The 16,456-nt window shown below is 32.8% G+C and overlaps 1 protein-coding gene across 1 annotated transcript; it reads right to left on the reverse strand.

Moving 5' to 3' along the window:
* Positions 1-2,654: 2,654 nt before the first annotated feature.
* LOC149197070 (amino acid permease 4-like) lies at positions 2,655-9,280 on the reverse strand. The gene is made up of 8 exons (XM_089403843.1): positions 9,030-9,280; positions 8,576-8,823; positions 7,280-7,513; positions 6,762-6,855; positions 6,446-6,660; positions 6,204-6,346; positions 5,293-5,520; positions 2,655-3,258 (listed from the first exon to the last, which is right to left on the reverse strand). Exons 2-8 carry the CDS (start codon positions 8,730-8,732, stop codon positions 2,833-2,835), a joined length of 1,497 nt encoding a protein of 498 aa, XP_089259969.1. The 5' UTR covers positions 8,733-8,823; positions 9,030-9,280; the 3' UTR covers positions 2,655-2,832.
* Between the last annotated feature and the right edge of the window lie 7,176 nt (positions 9,281-16,456).

The raw sequence follows: 16,456 nt of genomic DNA on the forward strand, positions 1-16,456 counted from the left end.
GCCTATGAACACAAGTCATCTAGTTGGATTTCGACCACTTTATTAAACCATTTCAAATTATTAGATATTGAGAACTATAGAGCTTGATTAGCTAGCTACCAAACAAATTTTCAACCAAGTCTTTAGGGTTTATTTTATATCTACTACCTAAGGAAATGTCCTCATCTAGCTAGATAGGATTAGGATTGGAATTATTGCTTAAATAATAGCTTGATAGTTGTCGTCTTAGCATTACAATCTCATAGCAATAGGATGCTTCCTTCATTTAGTAAACTATAAATATATTTTTTAAGTTATTGTAAGTAAAATTTGTATCTAAGTTTTTTTCTTATAGAAGGGCATAATTAATATGTGTGAAATAACATATTTATATTTTTCCCATGTAATCAAGCACCTCACCCTCTAGCCTATAGGTAAGGTAAGATGTTCTTCACAGCTCAAGGTCTTTGAACAATAAGGCTTGGATCCATTACAACAATATATTCAATATGATCTCAGATGTCACTTGCAGAAATTGAACTAATGTGAGGAGGATAACATATTACTATATAAATATTTTTGTCATTAAAATATTAAATCTTCATCCACATGTACTAATTGAAACTTGTAAAGCCTAATGTGAAGGAAAATGATTTGTTTTTATATAACAAGATATGCCTCCAATCCCTCTATGGTATGATATTTTGTTCCATGGTGAATAAAGTAGAGAGAGAGGGAGAGCTAACATCCACAAGAGATTTGAACCATTGACCTTTTTACAAGGAGTGTCTTAACAATGCACCCATTCAACATTAATTCAAAGCCTCGTGGGCAATAATATTACTATTATCTTATTACTACATATTCATTTTATATGTTACACATGAACTAAAAACATTTCATTGCCTTAATCATATAAGATTTCATTATTATGGTGTGATCTCAATCTAGCTTTACATTAATGAATGTTATAATCACAAGTTCAATGATCATATTCCTCAATTTGTTTTCTTAATCCCACAAAGATGACAAGCTAAGGGAAGGGTAAATTATATGGCTAGGGGGATACATGGAGGTGTGGGATGGGAATTTCCAAGAGAATATATGGGGATGATTGTTAGGGGAATATGTAGAGGGAAGGGAGAGATGGGGGAATGGAAAATGAATAAGTGGGGTGATAGTTATTGGAATATATATGAAGGGGGATATGTGGTGGGGAATGGAAAGGGAATAAGTAGGGTGATAGTTAGTGGAATACATATGAAGGAAGGGGGAATATGAGGTTGGGAACGCATATAAAAATTAGAGGGAAAGGAGAAAAGGGATTTGTTGGAAGTAAGTAAAAATTTACTTTATTAAGTTTATGGGATTTTTAAAAAGTTTGATATTGTTAATTTCATTTTTATTTAAAATAAAATATAGTTCCATTTATTAATTTAACTAAGAATATAATTTTTTTTAAATGAGATAAAAAAAATACTAAATAAAATAAAGTGAAATTAGATTTATGAAATAATAATAATAATAATAATTAAAATTTAAAATTTAAAATTTTGAAAATATATAAATAAATAAATAAAATAATGATTGGGAAAAAAATATTGCCACCATATTCACAATATTTTTAAAATCAATCTACCTAAAGCAAAATCTTGTTTGACCTGATTCCAAATAGTGATTAAAAATAAAACACTACTTTAATCTTGGTTAAAAAAATGTCATCCAAAAAGTTATGAGATTTTATAAATTTAATAATGTCATAACTTGCCACTTAACTTCCTTACATGTTATAGGGTCTACTGGTCTTTAATTAGGTCAAAGTCTTTAATTATGTCAAAGAAATGTGATTCTCTTTAACATGTTAAGTTATCACAACTTTGAAGCTAAAAACATGTTTGTTTAAATCTTTCACTTTTTAACAAGGTTTTTAATTCAAGTTTTTAATTGTTTTCAATTTTCTATTAATCATTTAAATATTTTCTATTAATTATTAAATTATGTGAGTTTATTTTGATTACAGATTTCTTGTATCTCGACATGGGTCATATCTATTAGATATTTTGATACTGCAATCAAGATAAAAATATCTAAACAAATTTCTTTCATTCAAATTTTACAAAATTTTTGAATTAGATGTCTATATTTTTATTAGTTAAAAAATTATTTTAAAATAATAAATAATTTAAAATCTAATTAAATAACATAACCCTATCAAATATGTTCACTAACTTATTAATTTTTTTACATTGTTTATATATATATATATATATAAAATTTAATTTGTTATCAGAAACTAGATTAACCTAGTACTAATACTAATATAAAACATACCACGTATTCTTCCCTGATAAAATTTAACATCATAATATTTTTCCAATAATAAAAATTTTATATAATTTAATTTATTATCAGAAACTAGAATAACCTAGTACTAATACTAACATAAGACGTACCAATATAACTTCGTATTCTTCTATAATAAAATTTAATATCATAATATTTTTCCAATAATAAAAGGCTCTCATAAGAATATTATGCAGGATGAAATTTATAATAAAAAGTATTTATACAGGATAGAGGAGACACCTTTGGGCCTCCCTCAAATGATATCCTGTAATTACCAATCCCAATCACCATTCATCTATGGATTTATCAATAAGATGATCACCGTTCTTTTTCATTTTCCTTGAAAGTGAAATGTTCATTGCAGCTCCATAGTTTTTATTGAACTTGTGTGTTTGAAAGTACTACATAAATTGCAACTTATTGTTTCCCACCAGAAATTCTTGTGGCCCTCGAGTTTGGCGATGGGCACCAACAGTTCACACAGAAGTATTGGCCATGAGTGATCAATCAATACCTCGTTTTAAATGGAGTGTAATGCTGAAGAACTTCCACCACACCAGCTATAGAACCCACAAGTGCTGCCATTGTCACAAAGAAGCACAATACACACATGAGCTGCAGGGTCACCCACTTGAAGCTCCATTGCCGGACCTTAGTTTGTGTTATGTGCATCTGTATAGGGAAATAAACGGTGAGAGGGAAGAAGGCTATAGCTCCAAGCACGCCCATGATGGCATTGAAGAAGGGCAGAACCATCGACACCACTGTAGTAAAAACCACAAAACAAGTCCTCCACACTAATCGAAACATATTGAGTTTAAACTCTCCCAATCCGGGAATAGGCAGTTTGTATTCGTTTTGGATGAAGCAGCTCTTGGTCCATGTATTAGCGCTCCATTCCTCCACGAATGCATACAGAGGTTGGCAGAACACCTGTATTTTAATCAAAACAATCATCACCCACTTCATTATTCAATATACAGAATGTCGGAAATGAGAACAGTTAATATACAGAATGTCGGAAATGAGAACAGTTATTAAGCAATGGGTAGTTTTTTCCAAGATTTGATTGCTAAATTATGAAGACATACATATTTTACCTTTTGATTTTGGACTTATCACCTTTTACGAGGAAACACACATCCCTTAACTATTAGGCCCAAGAAACACGTCCCTTAACCATTAAACCCACTCAAGTTAAATACTACTTACCAAATTCATTATTCAATATATACAATTCCTAACCTGATCTATATCATGTCTACAAATTCCAAAAATACCAAAATGTTACATTCATCCAAGGTACAGACCCTGCAAAACCTGCAATAGCATCTAGACAGACCAACTAGTTCAGAAAGCATGCACATCAGATAAAATCCGAAAAAAGACCCCACTCAACATATAAGAACCACATTGATACAAAAAAATTACTATGTATAATAGCAAAGAAAACTGGAAGAGACAGAGGCCCCAAACAACAACAGAACAGGGCAAAGTTTGAGCATAAGCAAAAATAAAGTATCCAGAACTAGAAACAGAACCCTGCATAAGACAATCAAAATGTATATACCCAGAATTTATCTCAAAATACTACTTACCAAATTCATTATTCAATATATATAATTCCAAGATATAGAAACACCCAAATGTTTGGGGTGGAAAAGAAACCTGTATAGGGAAAAGCAATAGCAAACCTAAAAACATGTTGTCACAAAGAAGCCTGGATCAAACAAGATTAGTCAATGTGCTATATTGTCCAAGCTTATAAAAACATGTTGTCACAAAGAAGCCTGGATCAAAGAAGATTAGTCAATGTGCTATATTGTCCAAGCTTATAGTCTCTTCAGGGAGATGAAAAAGGTTTTATGAGCTGCTCTAATTGCTCCTCTGCTCCTCTTTGGCTGAATTTGCCTGCAGTAAATTTTCAGTGTGGTGGAGCTACATTTCGTTTATAATTATAGCCATGTCAAGTCAGGTGATGTAATTCAACTTAATACCATGCGTTATATGAATTCAACATATAAAAGAAAATTTTAATAACCTTTAATTTAATAACTTTAAATTAATTAAAAGTAAAATAATAGAAATTATTAAAATTTCGTGATATAGTAGTTAGTAGGTTAAAGAGGTAAACCATCCATGAGAGCCAATGCTGAGGAGCTGGTTCTGGTTTATGAAAGTTTATATTTATTGAATGCATAAAAACTGCAATCAAAATGAAAAATATCTAATGTGAACCAAACATATTATTTACATTTGTTATTAGAATATATTAAAATAAATTTGGATGCTTCATATTTTGCCTATAATAGGAGGGGTTAGTTCTCAGAAGAAGCGTTATTGGGCCTTCTTTTTTTTTACATATATATGTCAGTCAAGCTGACAACAGTCACATCTCATTATATTCCAAAAACTTTATATACTACTGCGCAGCGCCTCAAATCGAGACTCGATCGTTGGTGGGGTGCGTGGCAGCCGACTGCCCCAACCACTGATCCATGCACTCGTGTGCTAACTGGGAATAGGCAAGTCAAATTCAATATATAAAAAAACAAATTTTATATATATATATATAACTCTGCCTAAGTGTGAACAAAATCAACTAGAGATAACTTTACTACATAAACAACATTAACTCGAAATCACATTGCTTCATCCAATGGTATGTAACAAAATCAAATCTATATGACTTTGCCAATCTAATGGGTATCTATCAAAGTCAACTCTATAGAACTTTGCTCCATACTTATTACATGGAATCTACAATTCAAGGATGCCTTCTAAAATAGAAGGGAAAGAAAGAATGAATACCATATTATAATATGAGAATTTGAATTGTTCCTTTTCAAATAAGTACAATAGTGCTTATTTAATTGCTAATATTTTATTTTCACTGGAAACTTAGTATTAATGTTTTTTTAATAGAAAACAATTGTAACTGTAATGGTGTGAATGGAGAATTAATACCTGGTAAGCGCCCACCAAGTGAATGACAATGCAAATGTTGGCTATGTCCACAAGCCAGAATGGATTGTAGAATCCGAATCCCGTTAGGAGATTGCCAGGAGCATGGTTTCCAAATGCTGCATAACCAGCACAACCAACGGATAGGTAGAACACGGTGGTCACCAAAACGCCAATTAGCGATGCCTTCTTCATTGTCTTGTTCTCTGCTGGTGGAGATTTTACAGTGTCCTGCAAAAAACACCATCATCTGGGGATATATGAATAATAATTGCACTGAAAGGAGCCAAGTAAGTTCTATTGCAAAGTTTGGTGTGTGTTTAAGTGTATGTATGAGATGGGGTTTAGCTATATAAATTTTGTTATTTAAACAGGTTAAGTTTAAACTTGTAAAGTTTTTATGATCTGAGCTTATGTTGATGGTAGGTTTCAATATTTTATAGGCATGAAGAGAAGCTAACAAGGTCAACTGTTAGGGCAGATTCCAGTATTTTACGGACCTGAAACAAAGTCAAAGGTTGAACTTTGTTCTATATAAATTGGAAAGACTAAATCTACAATTAGTTCCAGTATTCTACAGACCTGAGACAAAGTCAACTAAGTCAACGCTTTGACTTTGCTCCATATCTATTGAAAACCCTGAATTTACAATTTGCTTCATATCTATTGGAAACACTAAATCTATAATAGACATAAAGGCAGCCCTCTTTTGTGTGGAGGGAAGAGGCTTAACATATGAATTGGTTTCCCTGAAACAGCAAAATTTAATTAAATAAACCTTGTTACTTTAAATCTTTTTTAATATAGATCTGATTGATGTTTACCATGTCCTAAATCAAATGGATCTATGTTACTCTCATCTTCCATTAAAAATGCTTCTAAACAGTCAGAAAGAAATAGTAGTAGTAACAGACCTGTATCTCAATTAGAATCATTGAAAAGGAATAAGCAAATGCAATATTCCCAAGAGCTTGAAAGACAGTCCAGATTTTATCAACTGAGTTTTGGAAACCCGCGATCCCCACTCCTCCTAAGCTACCATGAGAATGGCCTTTCTCTGCTAACACACAAAAACATATTTCATAATAAGAAAAGTGAACTTTGAATAAATACAATTGCTTATGTATATATATTTGGCTAAGGAAAGAATTTAGACCTGTGGCCTTGCCAATTCCTAGACCAAGTCCAATGAATGAATATGCAAGAGACATTACAGCTGCAACTGTTGACAACCACCAGATTTTGCTGAAATTAGGAATCTGTGAGAGCAACACTTGGACTGCTCCAAAAATGGCCATGTACAAATTGTTTGATATATGGCAAGGCGATTCCCTTCCTTTTTCGTGAAAACAGTCTGATCGCCCTATTGCCCTGCCAAAATCAATGTGAAATCAGGATACTGTAGATTATGTCTGCTTGAAAAATATTTTAAGCAAGATGCAGTTCTGGATACAGGGGGGAGGGATACTCACACCATGCTTATGGAAGCAGTGATGGTATATCCGATAGCTGTTCCCAACAGATTCAGGTACTGTACCATCCCGCATAGAAAGACCTTTTTCCCACCTAATCATGTATGGATAAAAAATATATTGATATCTGAAAATAAAGTAAACTAGAATTTAAGGACTTCAGGGTACAAAAGCATTTTGACATAACAAAATCAATATTCATAACGGTTTCTTTACTGATAAAGTCACTAACTACACATCTCGTGCATGTGCTTCTAAAATTTTGAAGCAAGGAGGGAAAATGCAGGGAATAGCTTAAATAAAAAGGTATTTTTGAGCTTGAGCTTGAAGAGTGTTTAGATTCATTTAATATGGATTTTAATGTGAACTAGGCAGAGAAATGCTTTTCAATCTTTGACCATCTTAATATAACACAGGTAACAGACTTTTGGGAGTAGACCCTTTCTTCGCATTAGACCAACGCCATAAGGTGGAATTTGAATGTGAATTATGCATTACAAAGAAACAAAACTACTAACCTAGAATGGCTGTGACGGCATCTGTATACGTATAGTTGCGCCTTCCAGTAACAGGATCAGGCGACCGGTAAGTATCAGCGAGCAACATGGAGGTGTAGTAGGTGACAAAGGAAAAGCCCAACAGAACCAGTGGCCCTGCTATCCAACCCAGCTGAGACATACTCCATGCCAACGATAGCACGCCGGACCCAATTACTGCTGTTATGACGTGGGAAGATGCAGTCCAGACAGTACCTGCAAATTTTATACATAATCACTGATAAGTTCCTCACATAGTGTTTAGTTTTCAGACAAGTGTTTTGTAATGTAAGTTATAAACATTGATCATTTTCCAAATTTCTAGAATTTAGACATTCATCGTACCAGTGTTAATTCGAAATGACATTAATAAGACAGTAGCATATTACAACGAAATTGGTCTGATGAAGAAGAGTAGAGACTGAAAAAGAGCAGAGGAGACAGAAAAGGCAAGTATATAGACTTGTGGAGCAATTATCTTGTGGTTTTTTTTATGGAGCGTGAGATAGGAGGGAGTGTGGATGTGGAGCAGTCATAGTTATTGGTATAGGTAAGTTTTATCATTTTTGGTGGGAAGGTGAGGAAGGTACAAATAGTAAGTAAAGGTTATTATATTGTGGAGTGTTTTTGTAGCAGTAAAATGGTCGAGGTTGGAGAGTATTCAGGTTTTTGGAGATGCTCAAAGCAAGATTCAACTCACTCATCCTTAAAAACGAGATGAGACTGAGACTAACTCAGAATCTGGTAAGCATGGTAAGCATTTTCCAACATGTGCAGTTTGCTCACATTTACAAGTTTTTTTTGGAATATATGTATGGTTATAATAGAATAGATAACAGAAATTAAGAGAAAGATCCAATATGGATATATATGATCAGTATGAATCAATAGGTAGGTAGGCAGTACTACAGGGGACTGTTATCAGAATATTATGTTACAGTAGAAATAGAAGAATCAAAAAGTAGTAAGAGAATCTGAGAGTTTGTATTATCTTTTTTATATATTAATATAAAGAAGTAGTAATTTTTTCCTATCAAACAAATATTAATAATAACTAAGAATCTAGTAGCTAGATGGACATGGATTTTGAAAATATTTTAAAATACAATGAACATGAGTGATGAGAGGGGTTCACTTCATTCATGTAAATTAAATTTCAAAATATTGAAAGTAATTCACCTCACACATGTCCATTAAATTCCAAAATATTCGCGTAATATTCGCGTAAAGCAAAATCCAACCCAGGAAAATTATATGTTTCATATTATATTGAAGTACCAGTGCGCTGTGGCTGGCCATCTTCATCCGTTATGAGAGGACTAAACATAATTTCCTTCCCCACAACCAATGTCCTATTCCCGCCATGGACTTCAATTGAACCAGACTCCAACTCCATTGCTGAAATCTGATAATCTATTACGCTTTCCCCGCTCATTCTATATCTTCGGATCCTTCAATTTGCATTCCCTATTATTCAACCCAATGGACTTCTTGCACAGTATCAGGTCTCCATCTGCTGAGTAGAGCTGCAATATTCAACAATCAAACTGCGTAGTTTTAATTAAGATACACAACTTTTCCAGCCGAAAAAACAAATTAACAACATTCTAACTGCATTCTAACTGTGAAATTGTGTACACTCAAGAACCAAAAACAAATTAAATATCAAACGCATACATCTGAATTCATTCCACCATTGAAATTAAAAAACAAAAGGAGAAAAGAAACCTACATTGAAATATTCAGAGAACTGCAATGAAGAACTGAAATCAATAATTCATGAGTGGAGATCAACCAACACTGGTTTTGGTGTTGACTGGTCCCTCAGTCCAACCCAATACACCAGCACCATTTTGGGGACGAACAACAAATGCCAAGCAAAGCATAATATATAAAAGAATTCCAGCGTTATGTTCCCAGAGTTTATCCATATAAAATGTGTGCTGGCGTGACATAACGAAGATTTCATGGATGAGATCTGATCTCAGAGTTTGGGGTTTTCGAGGGTTGTGGTTCCCTAGATTTCCAATTTCGAGGAATGAATGCTCTCACATAGTTTAATCCCAGTTTTTACGTTTATATCTTTGAGGATACACTGTACACCAGACACTTTGACAGCACTGTGACGCTCATCTTTCGTGTTTTCTTCTGTGATTTCATCATCTGTTGCCTGGCTCTGTTAAAAGGGGTCAATCAAGAATCTAGATCTATCTAGTGTTATGGTTCTGAGATTGATTTATATTTACTTTGACCATTCAATGCTGAGGACTGTTCCACGTGACAGACTGACAGGCATCACTCAGACACACGTTTGAGGTATGGCCATATCCATAGAGATAGAAATATTACCCTCTACTGATTCATGCAAAGAATTATGAGCCTTTCCAGAGATGAATATGTTTCAAAATTGAAAGTGTTGTTTATATTCTTAATTTTGAAATATATGTGTAGGTATGAAGAGGTGCATAGTGTAATATGTAGTATTTATTGTAAAATAACAATAATTATTATTATTTAATTTTAAGTTCATTGTCAAGTTAGACACTAAATTGGTGTATTAGACTTCTTGTTTATGGGATAGGTACTCAAAATTGGATCAGACACTAAATTGGTGTACCAGACCTCTTGTTTATGGGACATGTACTCAAAATTGGTGTATGAGACCGTTGTTTATACGGACCTCTCTATTTTTTAAATTGTGACATCTTAGGAAGAAACACATGCTCTTAACCATTAAACCCACTTATTGTGACCTCTTAATGTTACAAGTATGCCAAATTTTGGTTTTTATTTTGATTGTTTTATATGGGTGGTTTTGAAAAAGAAATAGTGAATATGTAGGTGAAATAAATTTTAAAAATCAAGTAATCATTTATTTGATTTTTTAATAGATATTTTATAAATGTATAGTTTGAAGTTTAATAATTAACAATTTGTGTATTTCTATCTAAAGGGAAATAGAGTTTATATGTTTTTGTAAATTTTAATACTCAAATTTAAACACTAAATTGGTGTATAAGACTCTCTTGTTTGTAAAACAAGGAACCTACTTTAATTAAAAAAACATTCACACACTTTGTTATTAAATTGAAAACAAATAAAAATATCACAAAAAACACAATCTTTACAATTTTATTAAATTAATGATTAATGCCTCTTACCTCTTCACATTCACAAAGCCTATACATAAATCTAGAGAATCCACAACTATCCATAATGATGATGATGATGATGATGATGATTAACATCCACTAAGACCAATGTGGTCTATCATACTTTAAGAAAGTGAGATATTAATTGAAACTCTTTAACATTTTAGTTCTATGATTAAAAAGAAGGGAAAGAAGGGTTCCTACATCACTATAGTATTGTTGACTTAACAAGTCAAAAAGGTTGGTAGTGTGGCAAATGTTTTGGAAACAAGAACATATATGAGTAAGAGCCAGACAATTCAGGAGAAAGTGATTTTCATCTTCATCTCTCTTAACATCACAAATGTGACAGATTCTTTCATCCCAAGGTGTTTTGGGAATGGAGCAATGCCAGGTTTCACTTTGAAGCTCATGAGAATTAGTTCTTATCTTTCTAATGTTCGTCTTCTTCTTAGCACTAGTTAAGACAGAAAGATAATTATGGTTAGCAAGGTTGGGGTTGAACCCCTTCTTATAATAAATTAGTTTCATTTTCCCCTCTAGTTCCTTATCATCCCATAGCTTATCCGTAAATTTGGAAGTAATACTATTTTTAATATTATCCTTCTTCTCCAAGATTATCTTCTCATTTTTATCCCTCAATGGTCTAGCCAAGACTCATCCCTGCTTGAGCCGGAGGTGGGGGTTTGGCTAGAGTTAGAAGCAATTTTGGGAAACCTCTTGGCTTCCACGTTGTAAAGCTCATTCTTATACATTAGATACCTAAACATAGTCATGCTTTCAATGGGGAAATGGTAGCTTCAATCAAGAGGATAAGATAGGAGTATTTCCTTTAATCTTAAGGTTGTAGGTTATAAATTGTTTTTGGATCAACTTAATCATTCCACATGATTCTCTAGAGATATTACAACCACAAACCTCGCAACCATGTAAAATAATAGGGGTAACAAGAGTCTCAAAGAGGAACTTATTTTTACTCCAAACCCAAAGATGAGTCTATTTACAATTGTTTTCAAGCTCATAATAAGTTTTCCAACTTCCAATAATAATTTTCTTAATACTACAATTCTAGTTAAGTTGATGATAAAAGTCAATACTTAAATATTTGTATGAAAAAACCTTCTCCAAATAATTGTTATGATAGATAAAATTATCATGAAATTCAAAAGAAAGAAAAAAACTTTTTCTCAAAGTACTTATACAGTGGAATGTTGAAAAATATATTTGCATTTTTCCTTAAAGCCAAATAAATTAATTTTCAAACTAAATTCTTTTTTAAATACATTTTAATATAAAAAAAAATTAATTTATCAATATAAAATAAATTTATACCATCTCGTACACCTTTAAACAATGTTAAATCTATATTACATTAACAAACTATATCTCTTAACTAAAAGAATATTGAAATTTTATAAATTTGTTATTAACCAACTATATCTCTTAACTAAAAAAATTATTGAAATTTTATAAATTTGATAAGTTTGTTATGGTTTAGATAAGTAAAATAATGTGAAGTGAAATTGATTTTTTCTCATATATCAATGCGGTGTGTGATTTGACAATAATTTTAAAGATAAATTATTATTATACTTAAATCAAAATTTATTGTTAATTTATATTTATGATAAATTATTTGTTTTTATTTATAAATAATTTAAATATAAATATTTCATGAAAATAGATAAATTATTAATTATTGATATAATTTCATATGTAACTTGTTAATCAAATGAAAGACTCGTTCTTTGTAATGTATATATAATTAATACATCACTACATTACATGTAATAAAAATGTTAAGAAAATTTAATAATATAAAAATGGTAACAAATGCAAGGACTAGGAAAAAAACAAAAAGAGAATATTAAAGGTATTAAATAAAATTATTAGTATTTCTAATTATATTTTGTTATTATTACACTGAAATTAAATTCACAATAATAATAATATTATTATTATAATACATACGCATTGATGTTAGATAATGATGTTTTCTCGTGCATTAATGGTAATGTAAATCTAGATATGTTACTAGCAATGTAATCCTAGAATGCTAGTGTGAATGCATGCTTAGGAAAAATTAATATATTAATTTTGAGGAATGAATAGAAGTAATTTTAAATGGTGTAAAAAGATAAAATGTAGGAAAATGAATTAGTGACGCAGAAGGTTGACGGAAATAGGTGATACTATGAAAATAGACTACTGCTTAACTTAATAACCAATCAGTTGCATTTAAACAGATTCTGTACGCAGCTTCCTTTTCCCTTGAGGGTCCCGCTTTTCCACTAAACACTGTCGGTCCCACTTAAATTTTCCGTTGAAGCGAGGGCTTCGATCTCTATCGTTTGTTTCACTTTTCCAGATCCGACAGCTATCACTTTCCCCAATCGCAAACTAGCCCATAGATTTTCCACCGTCAATCTGCTCCGTCTGATCCAACGGTCGTTGCATGATATCGCGCGGACTTTAGCACGGTTTTTATCACTTCGGAGGCACGCGATAAAGTTGTTTTTCTCTCTCCTTTTTTGTTATGTGTCGAGCACTAGGGTTAATCGCACGGACTCGGGATATTACCACTTACCACTTTTTGAGTACCTGATATACCGCTTCCCACTCATCAAATACAACCCACATGCTTATTACTTAACTTTAAGAAAGACGCTTAAATGATGGTTTAGCGCTTTAACCACAGTACTAGCCTTAACCACAAATTTGTCGTGATTAACGATAAACCACATAAACACTGAGATTTATAATTAAAGCATTAAAACATAGAAATACCCGTTGAGGGTCCGGAATGGCGATACACAGGTGAAAATGAAATTTTGCACCAAGATTAACACACAACACCACAATTCAATCAATTACTCAACAATATGAAAATTACAGAGTCTTGGCCCTCTTGCCTCAGTTATAGCAGTTTATCTGACTTCTGTCTCAATCTCAAACCCTATCTCTATCACACATCTCGCTTACTCACTCAATTCCCTATCATCTCAGCTCCATTACATTCTTTTCTCTTTTATGAGTCCAATCCTAGCCTAACGGAATTAACAACTCGATCCCCATTTAAGTCTATCTAACAATTAAATCTCTATTCTCAAGTTTTGTTACACACCTATACTAACAGCTTATATCTTAAGCTACAAATAATACAATATTCCAATTATTACATAACTGAACATAAAGACAAATTCGAGAGACCCAACTCTCTCTACTAAAAATGACTTTGACCACTCAGGTTAATGAAATTCATCTCTTTTAGCCACAACATGTGAACATATAATCACATTGTTGGCTAAGTCAGGATGCTCCTGCATCAAACTCCCGGGGAAGAAAAGAATCACCCCCCACACTTTCAGGGTTTACTCCATACTTCTGCAACTTTGTTGCTGTCAACCAACTAGTGTCCTCCATTGGTTGTCCCTTCCATTTGACCAGATACCGAAAATAAACCTGTCCTCTGGTTCTTTTGGATACTCTTTTCTCCATAACTGCTTCTACCTCTTTCTTGGTTGTCTTTGGCATTTGTTCTTCCCAGTTCAAAGTTTGAACTTCATCTTCTGTAGCTTTGTCTCTGTCTCTTTGTATGCATACAAATCAGCGAAATTGAAGACAGGTGATATTCCAATCCCTTCTGGCAATTCAACTTCATAAGCATTAGTTGAAAACTTCCTCACAATTCTGCATGGTCCTATCTTTTTCATCTTTAGTTTATTATAAGTCTTAGTAGGAAATATTTCTTTTCTCAGGGATACCATCACTAAATATCCCACTTGTAATTCTTTTTCTTTCCTCTTCATATCATCTCTCTGTTTGTATTTTCCACTACTTTCCTGCAATCTGTCTTTGACATCTTCTTGTAGTCTCTGCATCTGCTCTGCAAACTCTTCAGCTTTTGCACTTCTTGTCTCCTGTTTACCCAAATTTCTGAGCTCATACACACCTCTTGGATTCATCCCAAATACAATCTGAAATGGACTCATTCCAGTACTTTGGTTTGGAGTGTCATTATAAGCAAACACAGCTTGAGCAAGTGCTAAATCCCACTATTTAGGATTTTGATACACTAAGCTTCTCAATATGTTTCCCAAGCTTTTGTTTACCACTTTCGTCTGTCCATCTTTTTGAAGATGGTATGTTGAACTGAAACTAAGGTTAGCACGTAGTTTCTTCTAAAGAGTTCTCCAGAAATGTCCAACAAACTTTGTATCTCTATCAGACACAATACCTACAGGCAATCCATGCAATCTTACAACTTCTATATAAAAACAGATTAGCAATATGTGTTGCATCACTAGCCTTTTTACATGCAATGAAATGTGCCATCTCGGAAAATCTATCTACTACAACATAAATAGAATCATTCCCTCTTTGGGTTCTAGGTAATCCTAAAACAAAATCCATACTAACCGCATCACATGGTCAGTCTGGTATTGGCAATGGCTGGTACAATCCTGTATTTTGGCTTCTCCCTTTAGCTTGCTGACATATCCTACACTTCTCAACAAATCTCCTGACATTAGTTTGCATCCTTGGCTAATAGTAAAAATCATTTACCTGAGCAAAGGTTTTGTCTTGCCCAAAGTGCCCAGATAATCCCCACTGTGTTTCTCTCTAATTATGTTTTCCCTAATAGAACATTTGGGAATGCACAATTTGTTACCTTTAAACAGTAAACCTCCTTGGATAAGATAATCCAACCACTGGCTTCTATTATGAACTATTGGATTTTTTACAACTGCATAAATATCTTTGAAATCTGCATCATCTTTATACATAACAACCATTTCTTCAAATCATACAACACTAACCCTTAACTCTTGCACAATGAAACTTACCCTGCTTAGAGAATCAACAACTTTTTTCAACTTACCACTTGTGTGTTTTATCACAAAAGTAAAGTTGTATAAAAACTCTACCCACTTGGCATGTTTCTGGTTCAATTTTGGTTGGTTGTTTATGAACTACAATGCATATTGATTGTCAGAATACAATATAAACTCCTTTGGTAGCAAATAATGTCTCCATTTCTTTAAAGCTTACACAATAGCATAAACTTATTTATCATAAGAAGAATAAATTTTCTTAGCTTCATTTAGTTATTCACTAAAGTACTCTATTGGTCTCTGCTCCTGACTCAAAACTGCTCCAATTGCAACTCCACTAGCATCTGTTTCAACTTGAAATACCTTTTCAAAATCAGGTAAAGCCAAACTGGTTTCTCTGTAATTTTCCTCTTCAACATCTTAAATTTTTTGTCTGTTGCTTCTGTCTACTTGAATGGCTGATTAGTCTCCTTGATTGTTTCAAGAATTAGTGCACAAATCTGACTAAAACCTCTGATAAATTTCCTATGAAACTAGCAAGACCATGAAAGCTTCTTACCTGAAATATGTTCCTTCGAATAGGCCAGTTCCAAATTGCTTGGACTTTCTCTGGATCCATTTTCAAACCTTCTTTAGAAACTACAAATCCCAAATAAATTAATTCTTCTTTCATGAAACTACATTTCTTCAGATTTATCAGCAACTTCTCCTTCTGCAGAGTTCTTAAAACCAACTTAAGATGCTCCAAATGTTCTTCTTTGCTTCTACTGAAAACTAAAATATCATCAAGATAAAAAATGAAAAAATTTCCTACATATTCCTTCAATACTTCATTAATCAATCTCATAAATGTGCTAGGTGCATTAGTGAGTCCAAAAGGCATCACTAACCACTCATACAACCCACTATTTGTTTTAAATGTAGTCTTCCACTCATCTCCTTCTCTAATTCTTATCTGATGGTATCCACTCATTAGATATATTTTAGCAAAATACTTTGACCCACTCAAACAATCCATCAAATCATTCATACGTGGTAAAGGAAATCTATAGTTGATTGTGATCTTGTCTATGGCTCTGGAATCAATACACATACGTCATTCACCTCCTTTCTTTGGACTGAGTATTGTTGGTACAACACATGGACTAAGACTCTCTCTGATTAGTCCTTTA

This window comes from Pinus tabuliformis, chromosome 2_2 (genome assembly GCF_031772625.1).
Source record: "Pinus tabuliformis cultivar Carrire ecotype Pingquan chromosome 2_2, CPIR1, whole genome shotgun sequence".
NCBI classification, from domain to species: Eukaryota; Viridiplantae; Streptophyta; class Pinopsida; order Pinales; family Pinaceae; genus Pinus; species Pinus tabuliformis.

Coding starts and splice junctions, on each gene's coding strand:
- LOC149197070 (XM_089403843.1), bottom strand. CDS start 8,732: ATGAGCGGGGAAAGCGTAATAGATTATCAGATTTCAGCAATGGAGTTG. Junction 7,514..8,575: donor TGGCCAGCCACAGCGCACTG/GTACTTCAATAT, acceptor TAAAATTTGCAG/GTACTGTCTGGACTGCATCT. Junction 6,856..7,279: donor TGCCGTCACAGCCATTCTAG/GTTAGTAGTTTT, acceptor ATACATGATTAG/GTGGGAAAAAGGTCTTTCTA.